General features: G+C 53.6%; 2 protein-coding genes across 9 annotated transcripts in view; one reads left to right on the forward strand and one right to left on the reverse strand.

Moving 5' to 3' along the window:
* VPS28 (VPS28 subunit of ESCRT-I) overlaps positions 1-196 on the reverse strand; it is a 140,712-nt gene extending 140,516 nt beyond the window's left edge. For 2 of the 3 annotated variants that reach the window (XM_056553104.1, XM_056553103.1), the window contains exon 1: positions 80-196. The gene's annotated coding sequence lies outside the window, so the exon portion shown is untranslated. The remainder of the gene's footprint in view (positions 1-79) is intronic. The other variant, XM_056553105.1, reaches the window with a different exon arrangement.
* Positions 197-10,752: 10,556 nt separating this feature from the next.
* The window catches only part of RECQL4 (RecQ like helicase 4), a 105,871-nt gene continuing 93,656 nt past the window's right edge, over positions 10,753-22,967 (forward strand). Inside the window, exons 1-2 of one of the 6 annotated variants that reach the window (XM_056553095.1) lie at positions 10,753-10,955; positions 15,070-15,225. In XM_056553095.1, coding sequence (XP_056409070.1) covers positions 15,073-15,225 — 153 coding nt within the window. In that variant the 5' untranslated portion in view covers positions 10,753-10,955; positions 15,070-15,072. Of the gene's footprint in view, positions 11,112-15,069; positions 15,226-22,967 lie in introns of all 6 variants that reach the window. The other 5 variants (XM_056553097.1, XM_056553099.1, XM_056553094.1 and 2 more) reach the window with 5 other exon arrangements.

Consider the following 22,967-nt stretch of genomic DNA (forward strand, 5'->3'; position numbering starts at 1 on the left):
GATCACTATGATGATGGGGGTGTTGGTGGGGATCACTATGAGGCTGTTGCCGGGGGGACACTATTATTGTTACACTCACCCGCGGTTGTTGGTCTGTTGCAGTCTCCGGGTTCTGTGTTTATAATTCCTTCCTGGTCAGATGGGGCGCGTCACGGATCATGTGACGATGACGTCAGTGACAGCCGCCTCTCTGAATATAAATGAGTAATCAGCTGATTGGCTGCGGGATTGTGAGCGCGCTGGATTGTGACGTCACTTGCCCGGGAAATTCATCGGCGCTGAGGTGAGGTGTGATGTCACAGGATAGAATTCTTCTAGTTATTGTGTTTTTAGTCCGGAGGGATTTTATCTGCCGGTGATTCTCATAACTCTTATTATTTATCCCTAGACCTGTACTGTGCGGCCCCGTCACCCTGTGGAATTCTATGTAACTTATGTTACCCTGTATGTAGGGAAGGGGGGTAGTGGCACCCTGTATGTAGGGATGGTGGGGTAGTGGCACCCTGTATGTAGGGATGGTGGGGTAGTGGCACCCTGTATGTAGGGATGGTGGGGTAGTGGCACCCTGTATGTAGGGATGGTGGGGTAGTGGCACCTTGTATGTAGGGATGGTGGGGTAGTGGCACCCTGTATGTAGGGATGGTGGGGTAGTGGCACCCTGTATGTAGGGAAGGGGGGTAGTGGCACCCTGTATGTATGTAGGGAGGGGGAAGGGGGTAGTTGATGGGGGTGTTGTTGGGGATCACTATGATGATGAGGGTGTTGTTGGGGATCACTATGATGATGGGGGTGTTGTTGGGGATCAGTATGATGATGGGGGTGTTGTAGGGGATCACTAGGATGATGGGGGTGTTGTAGGGGATCACTATGATGATGGGGGTGTTGTAGGGGGATCACTATGATGATGGGGGGTGTTGTAGGGGATCACTATGATGATGGGGGTGTCGCCGGGGGGGATCAGTATGATGATGGGGGTGTTGTTAGGGATCACTATGATAATTGGGGTGTCGCCGGGGGGGATCACTATGATGATGGGGGTGTTGTTGGGGATCACTATGATAATTGGGGTGTCGCCGGGGGGGATCACTATGATGATGGGGGTGTTGTTGGGGATCACTATGATAATTGGGGTGTCGCCGGGGGGGGGGATCACTATGATGATGGGGGTGTTGTTGGGGATCACTATGATAATTGGGGTGTTGTAGGGGATCACTATGATGATGGGGGTGTTGTTGGGGATCACTATGATGATGGGGGTGTTGTTGGGGATCACTATGATGATGGGGGTGTTGTTGGGGATCACTATGATAATTGGGGTGTCGCCGGGGGGATCACTATGATGATGGGGGTGTTGTTGGGGATCAGTATGATGATGGGGGTGTTGTAGGGGATCACTATGATGATGGGGGTGTTGTAGGGGATCACTATGATGATGGGGGTGTTGTTGGGGATCACTATGATGATGGGGGTGTTGTTGGGGATCACTATGATAATTGGGGTGTCGCCGGGGGGATCATTATGATGATGGGGGTGTTGTTGGGGATCACTATGATGATGGGAGTGTTGTAGGGGATCAGTATGATGATGGGGGTGTTGTAGGGGATCAGTATGATGATGGGGGTGTTGTAGGGGGATCACTATGATAATTGGGGTGTTGTAGGGGATCAGTATGATGATGGGGGTGTTGTAGGAGATCACTATGATGATGGGGGTGTTGTAGGAGATCACTATGATGATGGGGGTGTTGTAGGGGGATCACTATGATGATAGGGGTGTTGTAGGGGATCACTATTATGATGGGGGTGTTGTAGGGGGATCACTATGATAATTGGGGTGTTGTAGGGGATCAGTATGATGATGGGGGTGTTGTAGGGGGATCACTATGATGATGGGGGTGTTGTTGGGGATCACTATGATAATTGGGGTGTCGCCGGGGGGATCATTATGATGATGGGGGTGTTGTTGGGGATCACTATGATGATGGGGGTGTTGTTGGGGATCAGTATGATGATGGGGGTGTTGTTGGGGATTAGTATGATGATGGGGGTGTTGTTGGGGATCACTATGATAATTGGGGTGTCGCCGGGGGGATCACTATGGGGGTGTTGTAGGGGATCACTATGATGATGGGGGTGTTGTTGGGGATCACTATGATGATGGGGGTGTTGTTGGGGATCACTATGATAATGGGGGTGTTGTTGGGGATCACTATGATAATTGGGGTGTTGTAGGGGATCAGTATGATGATGGGGGTGTTGTTGGGGATCAGTATGATGATAGGGGTGTTGTAGGGGATCACTATGATGATGGGGGTGTTGTAGGGGATCACTATGATAATTGGGGTGTTGTAGGGGATCACTATGATGATGGGGGTGTTGTTGGGGATCACTATGATTATTGGGGTGTTGTAGGGGATCAGTATGATGATGGGGGTGTTGTTGGGGATCAGTATGATGATGGGGGTGTTGTAGGGGATCACTATGATGATGGGGGTGTTGTAGGGGATTAGTATGATGATGGGGGTGTTGTAGGAGATCACTATGATGATGGGGGTGTTGTTGGGGATCAGTATGATGATGGGGTGTTGTAGGGGATCACTATGATGATGGGGGTGTTGTTGGGGATCACTATGATTATTGGGGTGTTGTAGGGGATCAGTATGATGATGGGGGTGTTGTTGGGGATCAGTATGATGATGGGGGTGTTGTAGGGGATCACTATGATGATGGGGGTGTTGTTGGGGATCAGTATGATGATGGGGGTGTTGTTGGGGATCACTATGATAATGGGGGTGTTGTTGGGGATCACTATGATGATGGGGGTGTTGTAGGGGATCAGTATGATGATGGGGGTGTTGTAGGGGATCACTATGATGATGGGGGTGTTGTAGGGGATCACTATGATGATGGGGGTGTTGCTGGGGATCACTATGATGATGGGGGTGTTGTAGGGGATCACTATGATAATTGGGGTGTCGCCGGGGGGGATCAGTATGATGATGGGGGTGTTGTAGGGGATCACTATGATAATTGGGGTGTCGCCGGGGGGGATCACTATGATGATGGGGGTGTTGTAGGGGATCAGTATGATGATGGGGGTGTTGTTGGGGATCACTATGATGATGGGGGTGTCGCCGGGGGGGATCACTATGATGATGGGGGTGTTGTTGGGGATCACTATGATAATTGGGGTGTCGCCGGGGGGGATCACTATGATGATGGGGGTGTTGTAGGGGATCAGTATGATGATGGGGGTGTTGTTGGGGATCAGTATGATGATGGGGGTGTTGTTGGGGATCAGTATGATGATGGGGGTGTTGTAGGGGATCACTATGATGATGGGGGTGTTGTTGGGGATCACTATGATGATGGGGGTGTTGTTGGGGATCACTATGATGATGGGGGTGTTGTTGGGGATCACTATGATAATTGGGGTGTCGCCGGGGGGATCACTATGATGATGGGGGTGTTGTTGGGGATCAGTATGATGATGGGGGTGTTGTAGGGGATCACTATGATGATGGGGGTGTTGTTGGGGATCACTATGATGATGGGGGTGTTGTTGGGGATCACTATGATAATTGGGGTGTCGCCGGGGGGATCATTATGATGATGGGGGTGTTGTTGGGGATCACTATGATGATGGGGGTGTTGTTGGGGATCAGTATGATGATGGGGGTGTTGTTGGGGATTAGTATGATGATGGGGGTGTTGTTGGGGATCACTATGATAATTGGGGTGTCGCCGGGGGGATCACTATGGGGGTGTTGTAGGGGATCACTATGATGATGGGGGTGTTGTTGGGGATCACTATGATGATGGGGGTGTTGTTGGGGATCACTATGATAATGGGGGTGTTGTTGGGGATCAGTATGATGATAGGGGTGTTGTAGGGGATCACTATGATGATGGGGGTGTTGTAGGGGATCACTATGATAATTGGGGTGTTGTAGGGGATCACTATGATGATGGGGGTGTTGTTGGGGATCACTATGATTATTGGGGTGTTGTAGGGGATCAGTATGATGATGGGGGTGTTGTTGGGGATCAGTATGATGATGGGGGTGTTGTAGGGGATCACTATGATGATGGGGGTGTTGTAGGGGATCACTATGATAATTGGGGTGTTGTAGGGGATCACTATGATGATGGGGGTGTTGTTGGGGATCACTATGATTATTGGGGTGTTGTAGGGGATCAGTATGATGATGGGGGTGTTGTTGGGGATCAGTATGATGATGGGGGTGTTGTAGGGGATCACTATGATGATGGGGGTGTTGTAGGGGATTAGTATGATGATGGGGGTGTTGTAGGAGATCACTATGATGATGGGGGTGTTGTTGGGGATCAGTATGATGATGGGGTGTTGTAGGGGATCACTATGATGATGGGGGTGTTGTTGGGGATCACTATGATTATTGGGGTGTTGTAGGGGATCAGTATGATGATGGGGGTGTTGTTGGGGATCAGTATGATGATGGGGGTGTTGTAGGGGATCACTATGATGATGGGGGTGTTGTTGGGGATCAGTATGATGATGGGGGTGTTGTTGGGGATCACTATGATAATGGGGGTGTTGTTGGGGATCACTATGATGATGGGGGTGTTGTAGGGGATCAGTATGATGATGGGGGTGTTGTAGGGGATCACTATGATGATGGGGGTGTTGTAGGGGATCACTATGATGATGGGGGTGTTGCTGGGGATCACTATGATGATGGGGGTGTTGTAGGGGATCACTATGATAATTGGGGTGTCGCCGGGGGGGATCAGTATGATGATGGGGGTGTTGTAGGGGATCACTATGATAATTGGGGTGTCGCCGGGGGGGATCACTATGATGATGGGGGTGTTGTAGGGGATCAGTATGATGATGGGGGTGTTGTTGGGGATCACTATGATGATGGGGGTGTCGCCGGGGGGGATCACTATGATGATGGGGGTGTTGTTGGGGATCACTATGATAATTGGGGTGTCGCCGGGGGGGATCACTATGATGATGGGGGTGTTGTAGGGGATCAGTATGATGATGGGGGTGTTGTTGGGGATCAGTATGATGATGGGGGTGTTGTTGGGGATCAGTATGATGATGGGGGTGTTGTAGGGGATCACTATGATGATGGGGGTGTTGTAGGGGATCACTATGATGATGGGGGTGTTGTAGGAGATCAGTATGATAATTGGGGTGTTGTTGGGGATCACTATGATAATTGGGGTGTCGCCGGGGGGGATCACTATGATGATGGGGGTGTTGGTGGGGATCACTATGAGGCTGTTGCCGGGGGGACACTATTATTGTTACACTCACCCGCGGTTGTTGGTCTGTTGCAGTCTCCGGGTTCTGTGTTTATAATTCCTTCCTGGTCAGATGGGGCGCGTCACGGATCATGTGACGATGACGTCAGTGACAGCCGCCTCTCTGAATATAAATGAGTAATCAGCTGATTGGCTGCGGGATTGTGAGCGCGCTGGATTGTGACGTCACTTGCCCGGGAAATTCATCGGCGCTGAGGTGAGGTGTGATGTCACAGGATAGAATTCTTCTAGTTATTGTGTTTTTAGTCCGGAGGGATTTTATCTGCCGGTGATTCTCATAACTCTTATTATTTATCCCTAGACCTGTACTGTGCGGCCCCGTCACCCTGTGGAATTCTATGTAACTTATGTTACCCTGTATGTAGGGAAGGGGGGTAGTGGCACCCTGTATGTAGGGATGGTGGGGTAGTGGCACCCTGTATGTAGGGATGGTGGGGTAGTGGCACCCTGTATGTAGGGATGGTGGGGTAGTGGCACCCTGTATGTAGGGATGGTGGGGTAGTGGCACCTTGTATGTAGGGATGGTGGGGTAGTGGCACCCTGTATGTAGGGATGGTGGGGTAGTGGCACCCTGTATGTAGGGAAGGGGGGTAGTGGCACCCTGTATGTATGTAGGGAGGGGGAAGGGGGTAGTTGATGGGGGTGTTGTTGGGGATCACTATGATGATGAGGGTGTTGTTGGGGATCACTATGATGATGGGGGTGTTGTTGGGGATCAGTATGATGATGGGGGTGTTGTAGGGGATCACTAGGATGATGGGGGTGTTGTAGGGGATCACTATGATGATGGGGGTGTTGTAGGGGGATCACTATGATGATGGGGGGTGTTGTAGGGGATCACTATGATGATGGGGGTGTCGCCGGGGGGGATCAGTATGATGATGGGGGTGTTGTTAGGGATCACTATGATAATTGGGGTGTCGCCGGGGGGGATCACTATGATGATGGGGGTGTTGTTGGGGATCACTATGATAATTGGGGTGTCGCCGGGGGGGATCACTATGATGATGGGGGTGTTGTTGGGGATCACTATGATAATTGGGGTGTCGCCGGGGGGGGGGATCACTATGATGATGGGGGTGTTGTTGGGGATCACTATGATAATTGGGGTGTTGTAGGGGATCACTATGATGATGGGGGTGTTGTTGGGGATCACTATGATGATGGGGGTGTTGTTGGGGATCACTATGATGATGGGGGTGTTGTTGGGGATCACTATGATAATTGGGGTGTCGCCGGGGGGATCACTATGATGATGGGGGTGTTGTTGGGGATCAGTATGATGATGGGGGTGTTGTAGGGGATCACTATGATGATGGGGGTGTTGTAGGGGATCACTATGATGATGGGGGTGTTGTTGGGGATCACTATGATGATGGGGGTGTTGTTGGGGATCACTATGATAATTGGGGTGTCGCCGGGGGGATCATTATGATGATGGGGGTGTTGTTGGGGATCACTATGATGATGGGAGTGTTGTAGGGGATCAGTATGATGATGGGGGTGTTGTAGGGGATCAGTATGATGATGGGGGTGTTGTAGGGGGATCACTATGATAATTGGGGTGTTGTAGGGGATCAGTATGATGATGGGGGTGTTGTAGGAGATCACTATGATGATGGGGGTGTTGTAGGAGATCACTATGATGATGGGGGTGTTGTAGGGGGATCACTATGATGATAGGGGTGTTGTAGGGGATCACTATTATGATGGGGGTGTTGTAGGGGGATCACTATGATAATTGGGGTGTTGTAGGGGATCAGTATGATGATGGGGGTGTTGTAGGGGGATCACTATGATGATGGGGGTGTTGTTGGGGATCACTATGATAATTGGGGTGTTGTAGGGGATCACTATGATGATGGGGGTGTTGTTGGGGATTAGTATGATGATGGGGGTGTTGTTGGGGATCACTATGATGTTGGGGGTGTTGTTGGGGATCACTATGATGATGGGGGTGTTGTTGGGGATCAGTATGATGATGGGGGTGTTGTAGGGGATCAGTATGATGATGGGGGTGTTGTAGGGGATCACTATGATGATGGGGGTGTTGTAGGGGATCACTATGATAATTGGGGTGTTGTAGGGGATCACTATGATAATTGGGGTGTTGTAGGGGATCAGTATGATGATGGGGGTGTTGTAGGGGATCACTATGATGATGGGGGTGTTGTAGGGGATCAGTATGATGATGGGGGTGTTGTTGGGGATCAGTATGATGATGGGGGTGTTGTAGGGGATCACTATGATGATGGGGGTGTTGTAGGGGATCACTATGATGATGGGGGTGTTGTAGGGGATCAGTATGATGATGGGGGTGTTGTAGGGGATCACTATGATGATGGAGGTGTTGTTGGGGATCACTATGATGATGGGGGTGTTGTAGGGGATCACTATGATGATGGGGGTGTTGTAGGGGATCACTATGATGATGGGGGTGTTGTTGGGGATCACTATGATGATGGGGGTGTTGTAGGGGATCACTATGATAATTGGGGTGTCGCCGGGGGGGATCACTATGATGATGGGGGTGTTGTTGGGGATCAGTATGATGATGGGGGTGTTGTTGGGGATCACTATGATGATGGGGGTGTTGTAGGGGATCAGTATGATGATGGGGGTGTTGTTGGGGATCACTATGATGATGGGGGTGTTGTTGGGGATCAGTATGATGATGGGGGTGTTGTTGGGGATCACTATGATGATGGGGGTGTTGTAGGGGATCACTAGGATGATGGGGGTGTTGTAGGGGATCACTATGATGATGGGGGTGTTGTAGGGGGATCACTATGATGATGGGGGGTGTTGTAGGGGATCACTATGATGATGGGGGTGTCGCCGGGGGGGATCAGTATGATGATGGGGGTGTTGTTAGGGATCACTATGATAATTGGGGTGTCGCCGGGGGGGATCACTATGATGATGGGGGTGTTGTTGGGGATCACTATGATAATTGGGGTGTCGCCGGGGGGGATCACTATGATGATGGGGGTGTTGTTGGGGATCACTATGATAATTGGGGTGTCGCCGGGGGGGGGGATCACTATGATGATGGGGGTGTTGTTGGGGATCACTATGATAATTGGGGTGTTGTAGGGGATCACTATGATGATGGGGGTGTTGTTGGGGATCACTATGATGATGGGGGTGTTGTTGGGGATCACTATGATGATGGGGGTGTTGTTGGGGATCACTATGATAATTGGGGTGTCGCCGGGGGGATCACTATGATGATGGGGGTGTTGTTGGGGATCAGTATGATGATGGGGGTGTTGTAGGGGATCACTATGATGATGGGGGTGTTGTAGGGGATCACTATGATGATGGGGGTGTTGTTGGGGATCACTATGATGATGGGGGTGTTGTTGGGGATCACTATGATAATTGGGGTGTCGCCGGGGGGATCATTATGATGATGGGGGTGTTGTTGGGGATCACTATGATGATGGGAGTGTTGTAGGGGATCAGTATGATGATGGGGGTGTTGTAGGGGATCAGTATGATGATGGGGGTGTTGTAGGGGGATCACTATGATAATTGGGGTGTTGTAGGGGATCAGTATGATGATGGGGGTGTTGTAGGAGATCACTATGATGATGGGGGTGTTGTAGGAGATCACTATGATGATGGGGGTGTTGTAGGGGGATCACTATGATGATAGGGGTGTTGTAGGGGATCACTATTATGATGGGGGTGTTGTAGGGGGATCACTATGATAATTGGGGTGTTGTAGGGGATCAGTATGATGATGGGGGTGTTGTAGGGGGATCACTATGATGATGGGGGTGTTGTTGGGGATCACTATGATGATGGGGGTGTTGTTGGGGATCAGTATGATGATGGGGGTGTTGTTGGGGATTAGTATGATGATGGGGGTGTTGTTGGGGATCACTATGATGTTGGGGGTGTTGTTGGGGATCACTATGATGATGGGGGTGTTGTTGGGGATCAGTATGATGATGGGGGTGTTGTAGGGGATCAGTATGATGATGGGGGTGTTGTAGGGGATCACTATGATGATGGGGGTGTTGTAGGGGATCACTATGATAATTGGGGTGTTGTAGGGGATCACTATGATAATTGGGGTGTTGTAGGGGATCAGTATGATGATGGGGGTGTTGTAGGGGATCACTATGATGATGGGGGTGTTGTAGGGGATCAGTATGATGATGGGGGTGTTGTTGGGGATCAGTATGATGATGGGGGTGTTGTAGGGGATCACTATGATGATGGGGGTGTTGTAGGGGATCAGTATGATGATGGGGGTGTTGTAGGGGATCAGTATGATGATGGGGGTGTTGTAGGGGATCACTATGATGATGGAGGTGTTGTTGGGGATCACTATGATGATGGGGGTGTTGTAGGGGATCACTATGATGATGGGGGTGTTGTAGGGGATCACTATGATGATGGGGGTGTTGTTGGGGATCACTATGATGATGGGGGTGTTGTAGGGGATCACTATGATAATTGGGGTGTCGCCGGGGGGGATCACTATGATGATGGGGGTGTTGTTGGGGATCAGTATGATGATGGGGGTGTTGTTGGGGATCACTATGATGATGGGGGTGTTGTTGGGGATCAGTATGATGATGGGGGTGTTGTTGGGGATCACTATGATGATGGGGGTGTTGTAGGGGATCAGTATGATGATGGGGGTGTTGTAGGGGATCACTATGATGATGGGGGTGTTGTTGGGGATCACTATGATGATGGGGGTGTCGCCGGGGGGGATCACTATGATGATGGGGGTGTTGTTGGGGATCACTATAATAATTGGGGTGTCGCCGGGGGGGATCACTATGATGATGGGGGTGTTGGTGGGGATCACTATGATGATGGGGGTGTCGCCGGGGGGGATCACTATGATGATGGGGGTGTTGTAGGGGGATCAGTATGATGATGGGGGTGTTGTTGGGGATCAGTATGATGATGGGGGTGTTGTTGGGGATCACTATAATAATTGGGGTGTCGCCGGGGGGGATCACTATGATGATGGGGGTGTTGTTGGGGATCAGTATGATGATGGGGGTGTCGCCGGGGGGGATCACTATGATGATGGGGGTGTTGTTGGGGATCACTATGATAATTGGGGTGTCGCCGGGGGGGATCACTATGATGATGGGGGTGTTGTAGGGGATCAGTATGATGATGGGGGTGTTGTTGGGGATCAGTATGATGATGGGGGGTGTTGTTGGGGATCAGTATGATGATGGGGGTGTTGTAGGGGATCACTATGATGATGGGGGTGTTGTAGGGGATCACTATGATGATGGGGGTGTTGTAGGAGATCAGTATGATAATTGGGGTGTTGTTGGGGATCACTATGATAATTGGGGTGTCGCCGGGGGGGATCACTATGATGATGGGGGTGTTGGTGGGGATCACTATGAGGCTGTTGCCGGGGGGACACTATTATTGTTACACTCACCCGCGGTTGTTGGTCTGTTGCAGTCTCCGGGTTCTGTGTTTATAATTCCTTCCTGGTCAGATGGGGCGCGTCACGGATCATGTGACGATGACGTCAGTGACAGCCGCCTCTCTGAATATAAATGAGTAATCAGCTGATTGGCTGCGGGATTGTGAGCGCGCTGGATTGTGACGTCACTTGCCCGGGAAATTCATCGGCGCTGAGGTGAGGTGTGATGTCACAGGATAGAATTCTTCTAGTTATTGTGTTTTTAGTCCGGAGGGATTTTATCTGCCGGTGATTCTCATAACTCTTATTATTTATCCCTAGACCTGTACTGTGCGGCCCCGTCACCCTGTGGAATTCTATGTAACTTATGTTACCCTGTATGTAGGGAAGGGGGGTAGTGGCACCCTGTATGTAGGGAAGGGGGGGTAGTGGCACCCTGTATGTAGGGAAGGGGGGGTAGTGGCACCCTGTATGTAGGGAAGGGGGGGTAGTGGCACCCTGTATGTAGGGATGGTGGGGTAGTGGCACCCTGTATGTAGGGATGGTGGGGTAGTGGCACCCTGTATGTAGGGATGGTGGGGTAGTGGCACCCTGTATGTAGGGATGGTGGGGTAGTGGCACCCTGTATGTAGGGATGGTGGGGTAGTGGCACCCTGTATGTAGGGATGGTGGGGTAGTGGCACCCTGTATGTAGGGATGGTGGGGTAGTGGCACCCTGTATGTAGGGATGGTGGGGTAGTGGCACCCTGTATGTAGGGAAGGGGGGGTAGTGGCACCCTGTATGTATGTAGGGAGGGGGAAGGGGGTAGTGGCACCCTGTATGTAGGGAGGGGGAAGGGGGTAGTGGCACCCTGTATGTAGGGAGGGGGAAGGGGGTAGTGGCACCCTGTATGTAGGGATGGTGGGGTAGTGGCACCCTGTATGTAGGGAAGGGGGGTAGTGGCACCCTGTATGTAGGGAAGGGGGGTAGTGGCACCCTGTATGTAGGGAAGGGGGGTAGTGGCACCCTGTATGTAGGGATGGTGGGGTAGTGGCACCCTGTATGTAGGGATGGTGGGGTAGTGGCACCCTGTATGTAGGGAAGGGGGGGTAGTGGCACCCTGTATGTATGTAGGGAGGGGGAAGGGGGTAGTGGCACCCTGTATGTAGGGAGGGGGAAGGGGGGTAGTGGCACCCTGTATGTAGGGATGGTGGGGTAGTGGCACCCTGTATGTAGGGAAGGGGGGTAGTGGCACCCTGTATGTAGGGATGGTGGGGTAGTGGCACCCTGTATGTAGGGATGGTGGGGTAGTGGCACCCTGTATGTAGGGATGGTGGGGTAGTGGCACCCTGTATGTAGGGATGGTGGGGTAGTGGCACCCTGTATGTAGGGATGGTGGGGTAGTGGCACCCTGTATGTAGGGATGGTGGGGGTAGTGGCACCCTGTATGTAGGGATGGTGGGGTAGTGGCACCCTGTATGTAGGGATGGTGGGGTAGTGGCACCCTGTATGTAGGGATGGTGGGGTAGTGGCACCCTGTATGTAGGGATGGTGGGGTAGTGGCACCCTGTATGTAGGGATGGTGGGGTAGTGGCACCCTGTATGTAGGGATGGTGGGGTAGTGGCACCCTGTATGTAGGGATGGTGGGGTAGTGGCACCCTGTATGTAGGGATGGTGGGGTAGTGGCACCCTGTATGTAGGGGGGGGGGGGGTAGAGGCACCCTGTATGTAGGGAAGGGGGGGTAGAGGCACCCTGTATGTAGGGATGGTGGGGTAGTGGCACCCTGTATGTAGGGATGGTGGGGTAGTGGCACCCTGTATGTAGGGATGGTGGGGTAGTGGCACCCTGTATGTAGGGAAGGGGGGTAGTGGCACCCTGTATGTAGGGAAGGGGGGGTAGTGGCACCCTGTATGTAGGGAAGGGGGGGTAGTGGCACCCTGTATGTAGGGAAGGGGGGTAGTGGCACCCTGTATGTAGGGAAGGGGGGGTAGTGGCACCCTGTATGTAGGGAAGGGGGGGTAGTGGCACCCTGTATGTAGGGAAGGGGGGGTAGTGGCACCCTGTATGTAGGGAAGGGGGGTAGTGGCACCCTGTATGTAGGGAGGGGGGGGGGGGGGGGGTAGTGGCACCCTGTATGTAGGGAGGGGGGGGGGGGGGAGTAGAGGCACCCTGTATGTAGGGAGGGGGGGTAGTGGCACCCTGTATGTAGGGAGGGGGGGGTAGTGGCACCCTGTATGTAGGGAGGGGGGGTAGTGGCACCCTGTATGTAGGGAGGGGGGGTAGTGGCACCCTGTATGTAGGGATGGTGGGGTAGTGGCACCCTGTATGTAGGGAAGGGGGGGGGTAGTGGCACCCTGTATGTAGGGAGGGTAGTGGCACCCTGTATGTAGGAAGGGTAGTGGCACCCTGTATGTAGGGATGGGGGGGTAGTGGCACCCTGTATGTAGGGAAGGGGGGGGGGGTAGTGGCACCCTGTGTGTAGGGATGGTGGGGTACTGGCACCCTGTGTGTAGGGATGGTGGGGTAGTGGCACCCTGTATGTAGAGATGGTGGGGTAGTGGCACCCTGTATGTAGGGATGGGGGGGGGGGGTAGTGGCACCCTGTATGTAGGGGGGGGGTAGTGGCACCCTGTATGTAGGGAAGGGGGGTAGTGGCACCCTGTATGTAGGGATGGTGGGGGTAGTGGCACCCTGCATGTAGGGATGGTGGGGTAGTGGCACCCTGTATGTAGGGAAGGGGGGGGGGTAGTGGCACCCTGCATGTAGGGAAGGGGGGGGGGTAGTGGCACCCTGCATGTAGGGAAGGGGGGGGGGGTAGTGGCACCCTGCATGTAGGGAAGGGGGGGGGGTAGTGGCACCCTGCATGTAGGGATGGTGGGGTAGTGGCACCCTGCATGTAGGGATGGTGGGGTAGTGGCACCCTGCATGTAGGGATGGTGGGGTAGTGGCACCCTGCATGTAGGGATGGTGGGGTAGTGGCACCCTGTATGTAGGGATGGTGGGGTAGTGGCACCCTGTATGTAGGGATGGTGGGGTAGTGGCACCCTGTATGTAGGGAAGGGGGGGTAGTGGCACCCTGTATGTAGGGAGGGGGAGGGGTAGTGGCACCCTGTATGTAGGGATGGTGGGGTAGTGGCACCCTGTATGTAGGGATGGTGGGGTAGTGGCACCCTGTATGTAGGGATGGGTGGGGTAGTGGCACCCTGTATGTAGGGAGGGTGGGGTAGTGGCACCCTGTATGTAGGGAGGGTGGGGTAGTGGCACCCTGTATGTAGGGAGGGTGGGGTAGTGGCACCCTGTATGTAGGGAGGGTGGGGTAGTGGCACCCTGTATGTAGGGAGGGTGGGGTAGTGGCACCCTGTATGTAGGGAGGGTGGGGTAGTGGCACCCTGTATGTAGGGAGGGTGGGGTAGTGGCACCCTGTATGTAGGGAGGGTGGGGTAGTGGCACCCTGTATGTAGGGAGGGTGGGGTAGTGGCACCCTGTATGTAGGGAGGGTGGGGTAGTGGCACCCTGTATGTAGGGAGGGTGGGGTAGTGGCACCCTGTATGTAGGGAGGGTGGGGTAGTGGCACCCTGTATGTAGGGAGGGTGGGGTAGTGGCACCCTGTTTGTAGGGAGGGTGGGGTAGTGGCACCCGTTATGTAGGGAGGGTGGGGTAGTGGCACCCGTTATGTAGGGAGGGTGGGGTAGTGGCACCCGTTATGTAGGGAGGGTGGGGTAGTGGCACCCGTTATGTAGGGAGGGTGGGGTAGTGGCACCCTGTCTGTAGGGATGGTGGGGTAGTGGCACCCTGTCTGTAGGGAGGGGGAAGTGGGGGGGGGGGGTAGTGGCACCCTGTCTGAAGGGAGGGGAAGTGGGGTAGTGGCACACTGTATGTAGGAATGGTGGGGTAGTGGCACCATGTCTGTAGGGAGGGGGAAGGGGGGTAATGGCACACTGTATGTAGGGAGGGGGGAAGGGGGGGGGGGTAGTGGCACCCTGTCTGTAGGGAAGGGGGGGGGTAGTGGCACCCTGTCTGTAGGGAAGGGGGGGGGGGGTAGTGGCACCCTGTCTGTAGGGAGGGGGAAGGGGGGGGGTAGTGGCACCCTGTCTGTAGGGAAGGGGGGGGTAGTGGCACCCTGTCTGTAGGGAAGGGGGGGTAGTGGCACCCTGTCTGTAGGGAAGGGGGGGTAGTGGCACCCTGTCTGTAGGGAGGGGGAAGGGGGGGTAGTGGCACCCTGTCTGTAGGGAGGGGGAAGGGGGGGGTAGTTGCACCCTGTATGTGGAGATGGGGCGACCCCTGTGCTGCAGGTGTAGTGTATAGGGGAATGAGCAGGATATTTAAAATATAATGTTCGTTTGTCCCTCTAAGGTGATGTCCATTCCAGAGGCTTCACCCCCTGCAGATTTTCCCCTGGTATCACCAAAACCTACCGGCGCCGGGATGGAGCGATACGAGGAGGTGAAGCGTCTCCTGAAGACATGGGAGGCAGAGTTCCTGGAGGAGCACAAAAGGAAGCCCACCAAGGTATGACCAAAGGAACTTACAATCTATAAGGCAAGGCTTAAGAAGGGTGATGTTAGGAGGATTGGCACGGGGAGGTGGTGGTGGAGGGAATGGATTGGCACGAGGGGGTGGAGGGAATGGATTGGCACGGGGAGGGGGAGGTGGTGGTGGAGGAGGGAATGGTTTGGGAGGGGGAGGTGGTGGTGGAGGAGGGAATGGTTTGGGAGGGGGAGGTGGTGGTGGAGGAGGGAATGGTTTGGGAGGGGGAGGTGGTGGTGGAGGAGGGAATGGTTTGGGAGGGGGAGGTGGTGGTGGAGGAGGGAATGGTTTGGGAGGGGGAGGTGGTGGTGGAGGAGGGAATGGTTTGGGAGGGGGAGGTGGTGGTGGAGGAGGGAATGGATTGGCACGGGGAGGGGGAGGTGGTGGTGGTGGTGGAGGAGGAGGGAATGGATTGGCACGGGGAGGGGGAGGTGGTGGAGGAGGAGGGAATGGATTGGCACGGGGAGGGGGAGGTGGTGGTGGAGGAGGGAATGGATTGGCACGGGGAGGGGGAGGTGGTGGTGGAGGAGGGAATGGATTGGCACGGGGAGGGGGAGGTGGTGGTGGAGGAGGGAATGGATTGGCACGGGGAGGGGGAGGTGGTGGTGGAGGAGGGAATGGATTGGCACGGGGAGGGGGAGGTGGTGGTGGAGGAGGGAATGGATTGGCACGGGGAGGGGGAGGTGGTGGTGGAGGAGGGAATGGATTGGCACGGGGAGGGGGAGGTGGTGGTGGAGGAGGGAATGGATTGGCACGGGGAGGGGGAGGTGGTGGTGGAGGAGGGAATGGATTGGCACGGGGAGGGGGAGGTGGTGGTGGAGGAGGGAATGGATTGGCACGGGGAGGGGGAGGTGGTGGTGGAGGAGGGAATGGATTGGCACGGGGAGGGGGAGGTGGTGGTGGAGGAGGGAATGGATTGGCACGGGGAGGGGGAGGTGGTGGTGGTGGAGGGAATGGATTGGCACGGGGAGGGGGAGGTGGTGGTGGTGGAGGGAATGGATTGGCACGGGGAGGGGGAGGTGGTGGTGGTGGAGGGAATGGATTGGCACGGGGAGGGGGAGGTGGTGGTGGTGGAGGGAATGGATTGGCACGGGGAGGGGGTGGTGGTGGAGGAGGAGGGAATGGATTGGCACGGGGAGGGGGAGGTGGTGGTGGAGGAGGAGGGAATGGATTGGCACGGGGAGGGGGAGGTGGTGGTGGAGGAGGAGGGAATGGATTGGCACGGGGAGGGGGGGGGGGTGGTGGTGGTGGTGGTGGAGGAGGGAATGGATTGGCACGGGGAGGGGGAGGGAATGGATTGGCACGGGGAGGGGGGGGGGGAGGTGGTGGTGGTGGTGGAGGAGGAGGGAATGGATTGGCACGGGGAGGGGGGGGGGGAGGTGGTGGTGGAGGAGGAGGGAATGGATTGGCACGGGGAGGTGGTGGTGGTGGTGGTGGAGGAGGAGGTAATGGATTGGCACGGGGAGGGGGGGGAGGGGGTGGTGGAGGAGGGAATGGATTGGGACAGGGGTCAGTGGCCACATTTGTTATGCTGATACTAGTATCATGTCGTAGGACACATGACATGATACGTGCAGTTTGCGGTACAGCGAGGGGTGTCAAAACTATACACGTCTACAAAGGGTGGCACCAATGTGAAGTGTGTGGCAAGCCCTGCTATAAGGAATAAGATGAGGCTGGGGATGTATTTCCTGGAGACTCTGTTGTCCTCTCCAAATGTTGTCCTGTCCTCTCCTCTTTGGGTTCCCCTTTTGTTGCTCCTCAGCACACTCCTGTCTTCTCCTCTTTGGGTCCCTCCTGGTTGCTCCTCAGCACACTCCTGTCCTCTCCTCTTTGGGTCCCTTATGGTAGCTCCTCAGCACACTCCTGTCCTCTCCTCTTTGGGTCCCTTATGGTAGCTCCTCAGCACACTCCTGTCCTCTCCTCTTTGGGTCCCTCCTGGTTGCTCCTCAGCACACTCCTGTCATCTCCTCTTTGGGTCCCTTATGGTAGCTCCTCAGCACACTCCTGTCCTCTCCTCTTTGGGTCCCTTATGGTAGCTCCTCAGCACACTCCTGTCATCTCCTCTTTGGGTCCCTCCTGGTTGCTCCTCAGCACACTCCTGTCCTCTCCTCTTTGGGTCCCTTATGGTAGCTCCTCAGCACACTCCTGTCATCTCCTCTTTGGGTCCCTCCTGGTTGCTCCTCAGCACACTCCTGTCATCTCCTCTTTGGGTCCCTCCTGGTTGCTCCTCAGCACACTCCTGTCATCTCCTCTTTGGGTCCCTCCTGGTTGCTCCTCAGCACACTCCTGTCATCTCCTCTTTGGGTCCCTCCTGGTTGCTCCTCAGCACACTCCTGTCATCTCCTCTTTGGGTCCCTTATGGTTGCTCCTCAGCACACTCCTGTCATCTCCTCTTTGGGTCCCTCCTGGTTGCTCCTCAGCACACTCCTGTCCTGTCCTCTCCTCTTTGGGTCCCTTATGGTAGCTCCTCAGCACACTCCTGTCCTCTCCTCTTTGGGTCCCTTATGGTAGCTCCTCAGCACACTCCTGTCATCTCCTCTTTGGGTCCCTCCTGGTTGCTCCTCAGCACACTCCTGTCATCTCCTCTTTGGGTCCCTTATGGTAGCTCCTCAGCACACTCCTGTCATCTCCTCTTTGGGTCCCTTATGGTAGCTCCTCAGCACACTCCTGTCCTCTCCTCTTTGGGTCCCTTATGGTAGCTCCTCAGCACACTCCTGTCCTCTCCTCTTTGGGTCCCTTATGGTAGCTCCTCAGCACACTCCTGTCATCTCCTCTTTGGGTCCCTTATGGTAGCTCCTCAGCACACTCCTGTCCTCTCCTCTTTGGGTCCCTTATGGTAGCTCCTCAGCACACTCCTGTCATCTCCTCTTTGGGTCCCTTATGGTAGCTCCTCAGCACACTCCTGTCCTCTCCTCTTTGGGTCCCTTATGGTAGCTCCTCAGCACACTCCTGTCCTCTCCTCTTTGGGTCCCTTATGGTAGCTCCTCAGCACACTCCTGTCCTCTCCTCTTTGGGTCCCTTATGGTAGCTCCTCAGCACACTCCTGTCCTCTCCTCTTTGGGTCCCTCCTGGTTGCTCCTCAGCACACTCCTGTCATCTCCTCTTTGGGTCCCTTATGGTAGCTCCTCAGCACACTCCTGTCATCTCCTCTTTGGGTCCCTTATGGTAGCTCCTCAGCACACTCCTGTCCTCTCCTCTTTGGGTCCCTTATGGTAGCTCCTCAGCACACTCCTTTTAAAAAAAAAAAAAACCCAACATATTTTTATAAATTTTTATTAACTGAACAACAAGTAAGAAAACTTTTCTAGCAGACCACTCCCCTCCATATCCTTACAGGAACATATCCCAGAAATCACCATAAAAGCTGTAGCATACAAATTATTCAGGGACAGGCAGGCCTGCTGAAAACAACCGCACATAAACACCACACAACAGACAATCCTTTCTCACACACACAAATTCTCGCAGCTCCCGTGATGGCTAACAAGTCGACGACTGCGAGGCTCCCCTAACTGGGGGGTCAGTAGAGACATCCAGCAACAACCAGGGCACCCAAACCTATAGTGCGTGATAAAAAGGAACATACTTATTGACTAGAGCTATCCACCGGGTCAGGGAAGATACATCCTTCCACCTTACGGGCACAAAACAAGAGAAACCGGATCAAAATGCGTCTATAGAAGCCCGACACCAACCCATTAACAACCCCCAGTAAACAGACATCCGGCTTAAAACGAAGGGTAATTCCAAATGATCCGACAGGAACTTCATAACCTCCCTCCAAAAGGGTGCAACACAGGAGCAGGACCAAACCGCATGAAAGTGCCCTTCTCAGTCCCACACCTGAAACATAACTCTGAGCCAGAAACCCCCATCTGACAAAGTCTCACCGGGGTATAATAAAAGCAAAGGACAAACCTGGATTGAATAAGCATATCCCGAGCACTAACTACTGACGGATAATACGTAGTAACAACCTCCTTCCACATGTCATCCGAAAGACCTGGAATATCCGCAATCCACTTCAGTTGCGCCCACTGACTGCAATAAAGCATAACTCTGGGTGATAGGCTTGGCCAGGTCGGTGGTCCCCAGGAGCATCTCCAACTCATTAAAGACAGGGGTAACTTCCAGGGAGTCAAACTGCGCAGAGACCGCATGTCGCAACTGAAGATACCGGTAGTGGGCATCCTGAGGAACATTGAAATGGTCCCTGATCTCGGCAAATGAAGGAAAGACAGTCATCTCCAAACAAGTTTGTGGCAAATTTGAGTCCCAGGGAGCTCCAAAACCCGGCTGCCTCCAACTCCCCGTAGGTGTTCCAAATCTGGGTTGCCCCACAGGGATGCTCTCGGAGAAACAACCAGCTGGGGGAAACGTCCAGTAACCACCAACCAGGCCGCAGGCTTGATAGGAGCCAGAAGGGAAAGAGAGGGAACATGCCTGTATAGCGTATTAGTCAGCGTCTCATAAGAGCGTAAGAGTGCCCCCGCCAAGGCCGTGCAGGTGTTGGAAAGGTCCAGGTCGATCCACCAGGCTGCGAGGCTAGAAAATAATTATGCATATTACGGGCAGCCAATACAGCCCCCCTTCTGCTTTGACAAAAATTTCCCTGGGTTGGATAATAGGGGATAAGTGAAAAAGGTAGAGGAACTTGGGGAGGAATATAATTTTGAAAGTATTAACCCTACCGGCCAGAGACAAGGGCAGGGAGTCCCACGCTTGCAAACGAGTAAGTGTGGTATTAAGAGCCATAAACTTAGTTAGTAGGAGACACCTCCACCCCCAAATAGCGGAACCTGGGCACCAACTATAACCCATTAGGGAGTACAGGGGGCAGAATCCCTGCACGGAACAAGGACATTATAGAAGATTTGGCCCAGTTAACTCTCAACCCAGAGACTACCCCAAACCTCTCCAATAGACTGAACAGAGCATCAAGGCAGTCCCCAACATCAGCTAAGTACACTAAGGTATTATCTGCATACAGAGAGATCTTCTAAACCAGGGAACCCCTAGGGATCCCCTTGATGGAGGCAGAGGAGCAAACCGCTGCCACCAGGGGCTCTACAGCCAAGGCAAACAGGCTGATAGGGGGCACCCTTGCCTAGGAGAATCATACAGCAACCTAACCCATTTCCTGAGTATTTGCATCAGGCACCAAATATAATGCCATTCAACTGAATCAAAAGCCTTATAAGATGTCAAGGCTGACCACATAACCAGGAGATACATCCTCCTCTGCCGCGGAAATGTTAAGTTGGAGTCCCTTCACATTAATATCAGTGGCCCTCCCTGGCATGAACCCAGTCTGGTCAGGATGAATTATAGAGGAAAGTACTCCCCGAAGCTTGTTCGCCAGGATCTTTGCTAGAATTTTGATATCCACATTAAAGGAGAACTCCAGAATATAAAAATTGTTCTCCATACTGCCGGCAGTAAAAAAATAAAGATGTACATACTTTCCTCCGCATACCTTCCTCCGCTCCCCCCGGGGCCTCCCCCGGTAACTGTCTCCGCCGTGATCCTCTTCCTGGTTGCCGTTGATTGGAGAGTCTTGCTGCGCTCAGCCAATCACCCGCCGCAGCAAAGTCCCGACTCGGACGGCGATAGTCTGAGCGGCAGTGTGACGTTTTTGGCCCTTGCAGCAGGTGCTGGTGTAGTGAAGAATTGTCCTGAAGCGTTCTCACACTGCCGCTCAGCCTATCCCCGGCCAAGTCGGACTTCGCTGCGGCTGGTGATTGGCTGAGCGCAGTATGATTCTCCGGCAACCAGGAAGTGGATCGCGGCGGAGACCGGAGTTTGTTACCGGAGGCCCCGGGGGAGCAGAGGAAGGTATGTACATCTCTTTATTTTTTTTATTGCCGGCAGTATGGGGAACAATTTTTATATTCTGGAGTTCTCCTTTAAGGAGAGAAATAGGGCGATAAGAGTCTGGCAAGGTCAGATCCTTACCAGGCTTAGGCAGTACTACAATCAGGGCCTTCCTCATAGAGTCCGGCAGTGCGCCATACTCAAAGGCCCCCGTATACAACCTAAGCAATATGGGAATCAATTTCTCCTCATTCAGCCTGTACCAGTTTCCCACCAACCCATCTAACCCCGGAGTCTTCCCAGAGGGTAAGTCTTTAATAACCCTGGACACTTCTTCGGCTGTGAACGGGTCCTTCAGGCCAGAGCACTGGAGTGAAGTCAACGGAACCAGGGGGAAGCCTCTCAGGAAGGATCCACCCCAGAGGAGGAGGAATACAATGAGCTATAGAAGGAGCGGAACACATCATTAATAACTAACGGGTCTGAACTAAGCATCCCATCCCGACCACGTGCACTAGGAATAAAGCCACAGGACGACTTTCCCTAGACAAGTAGGCTAAAAGTTTCCCATTCTTATCCCCACAGTGCAGAATCACACACCTACCAAAATGGTCACAGGAAACCTGGGAAACTATCAAGGGAAGGGACTTCGCAACAAGGACTGACACTCCTCTAGCCAAAGATGAGGAGGAATGGTAACCCTTTGCCACCCACGCCCTTCTGAGGGCCAAGACCTTCTGGCCCGTAAGGTGAGTTTGCTGTAGACATACAATATGTGGGGACTATCTCTTGACAAAGTCTAGGCACAACACTCTCTTGAACTTTGGAATTCAGGCCACGGACATTCCAGCTCAACTCCCTAAGGGACCCCATCATGAAACCAAGACATACTTCCAGCAGTGCCTACCTTCTTCTACAGGAGCTCCCATGCACACCACATGCAGACAAACAGGACGAACAGACAACAAGGACAAAACACCAAACATGAACAGAGTAAAGCAATAAAAACTACAAGTCGTAACGGGCGAGTGCAGGAGCTACTGAAACCCACCAACCACCGTCTCCCGCCCCCAATAATCTAGGGTCAGACCCCCTAACCCGGGAAATCCTACGGGATCTCAAACCTCAGAGACACCGATCTCTTACAGCCTACTGCTAACTAACTCAGAGAGTAGGCAGCCCAACAGGATCATCAGTCCAGCAGCTGAGCTGCTCTGGGGGAGTCCTCTGCCCACTGCATCTCCTCCACAGGTGAGGTGAAGAAGCTAGTAGTGCGGCCATCCACCACTCTCAGCCGAGCCGGGTACAACATGGCATAGCGATATCCTTTGGAGCGAAGCTTGGCTCTGACTTCCGTAAACTGGATCCGCTGTTTCCGTAATTCCACAGAGAAGTCCGGGTAGGAGGAGACTCTACTGTCACCAAAGATCACTTCTCCTTTCATCCTCATCGCCCTCAGGATAGCGTCTCTGTCTTTAAAGTGAAGTATTTTAGCCAAAAAGGGTCTGGGAGGCCCCCCAGGCACAGGATGTCTGGCAGGGACCCTATGAGCTCGCTCCACCGAGAAGAAAGGAGAAAACGTATCCACAGGAAGTAACTCTCTCTCAGCCAGGACTCAAGGAAGGCCACCAGATCAACGCCCTCTGCTTTCTCAGGGAGGCCCACAAGCCTGACATTGTTGCGTTGGTTTTCAAAGTCATCAGCTCTATCCACCACACCCCGAAGCTGTCGCTGCAGGTCAGAGATTTGCTGAGGGATGGGACGGAGTGTGTCTTCCACCATCGAGACCCTGTTCTCCACTTCCGTGGTGCAGCTTTTGAGTCTCGTGACGCAAAATGACAAACTCCTGTTTAAGCTCATCCATTTCAGTGATCATAGAAGTGTGACAGGAAGTAATGGTAGACAGA

Source organism: Hyla sarda, unplaced genomic scaffold, assembly GCF_029499605.1.
Source record: "Hyla sarda isolate aHylSar1 unplaced genomic scaffold, aHylSar1.hap1 scaffold_236, whole genome shotgun sequence".
Lineage (NCBI taxonomy): Eukaryota > Metazoa > Chordata > Amphibia > Anura > Hylidae > Hyla > Hyla sarda.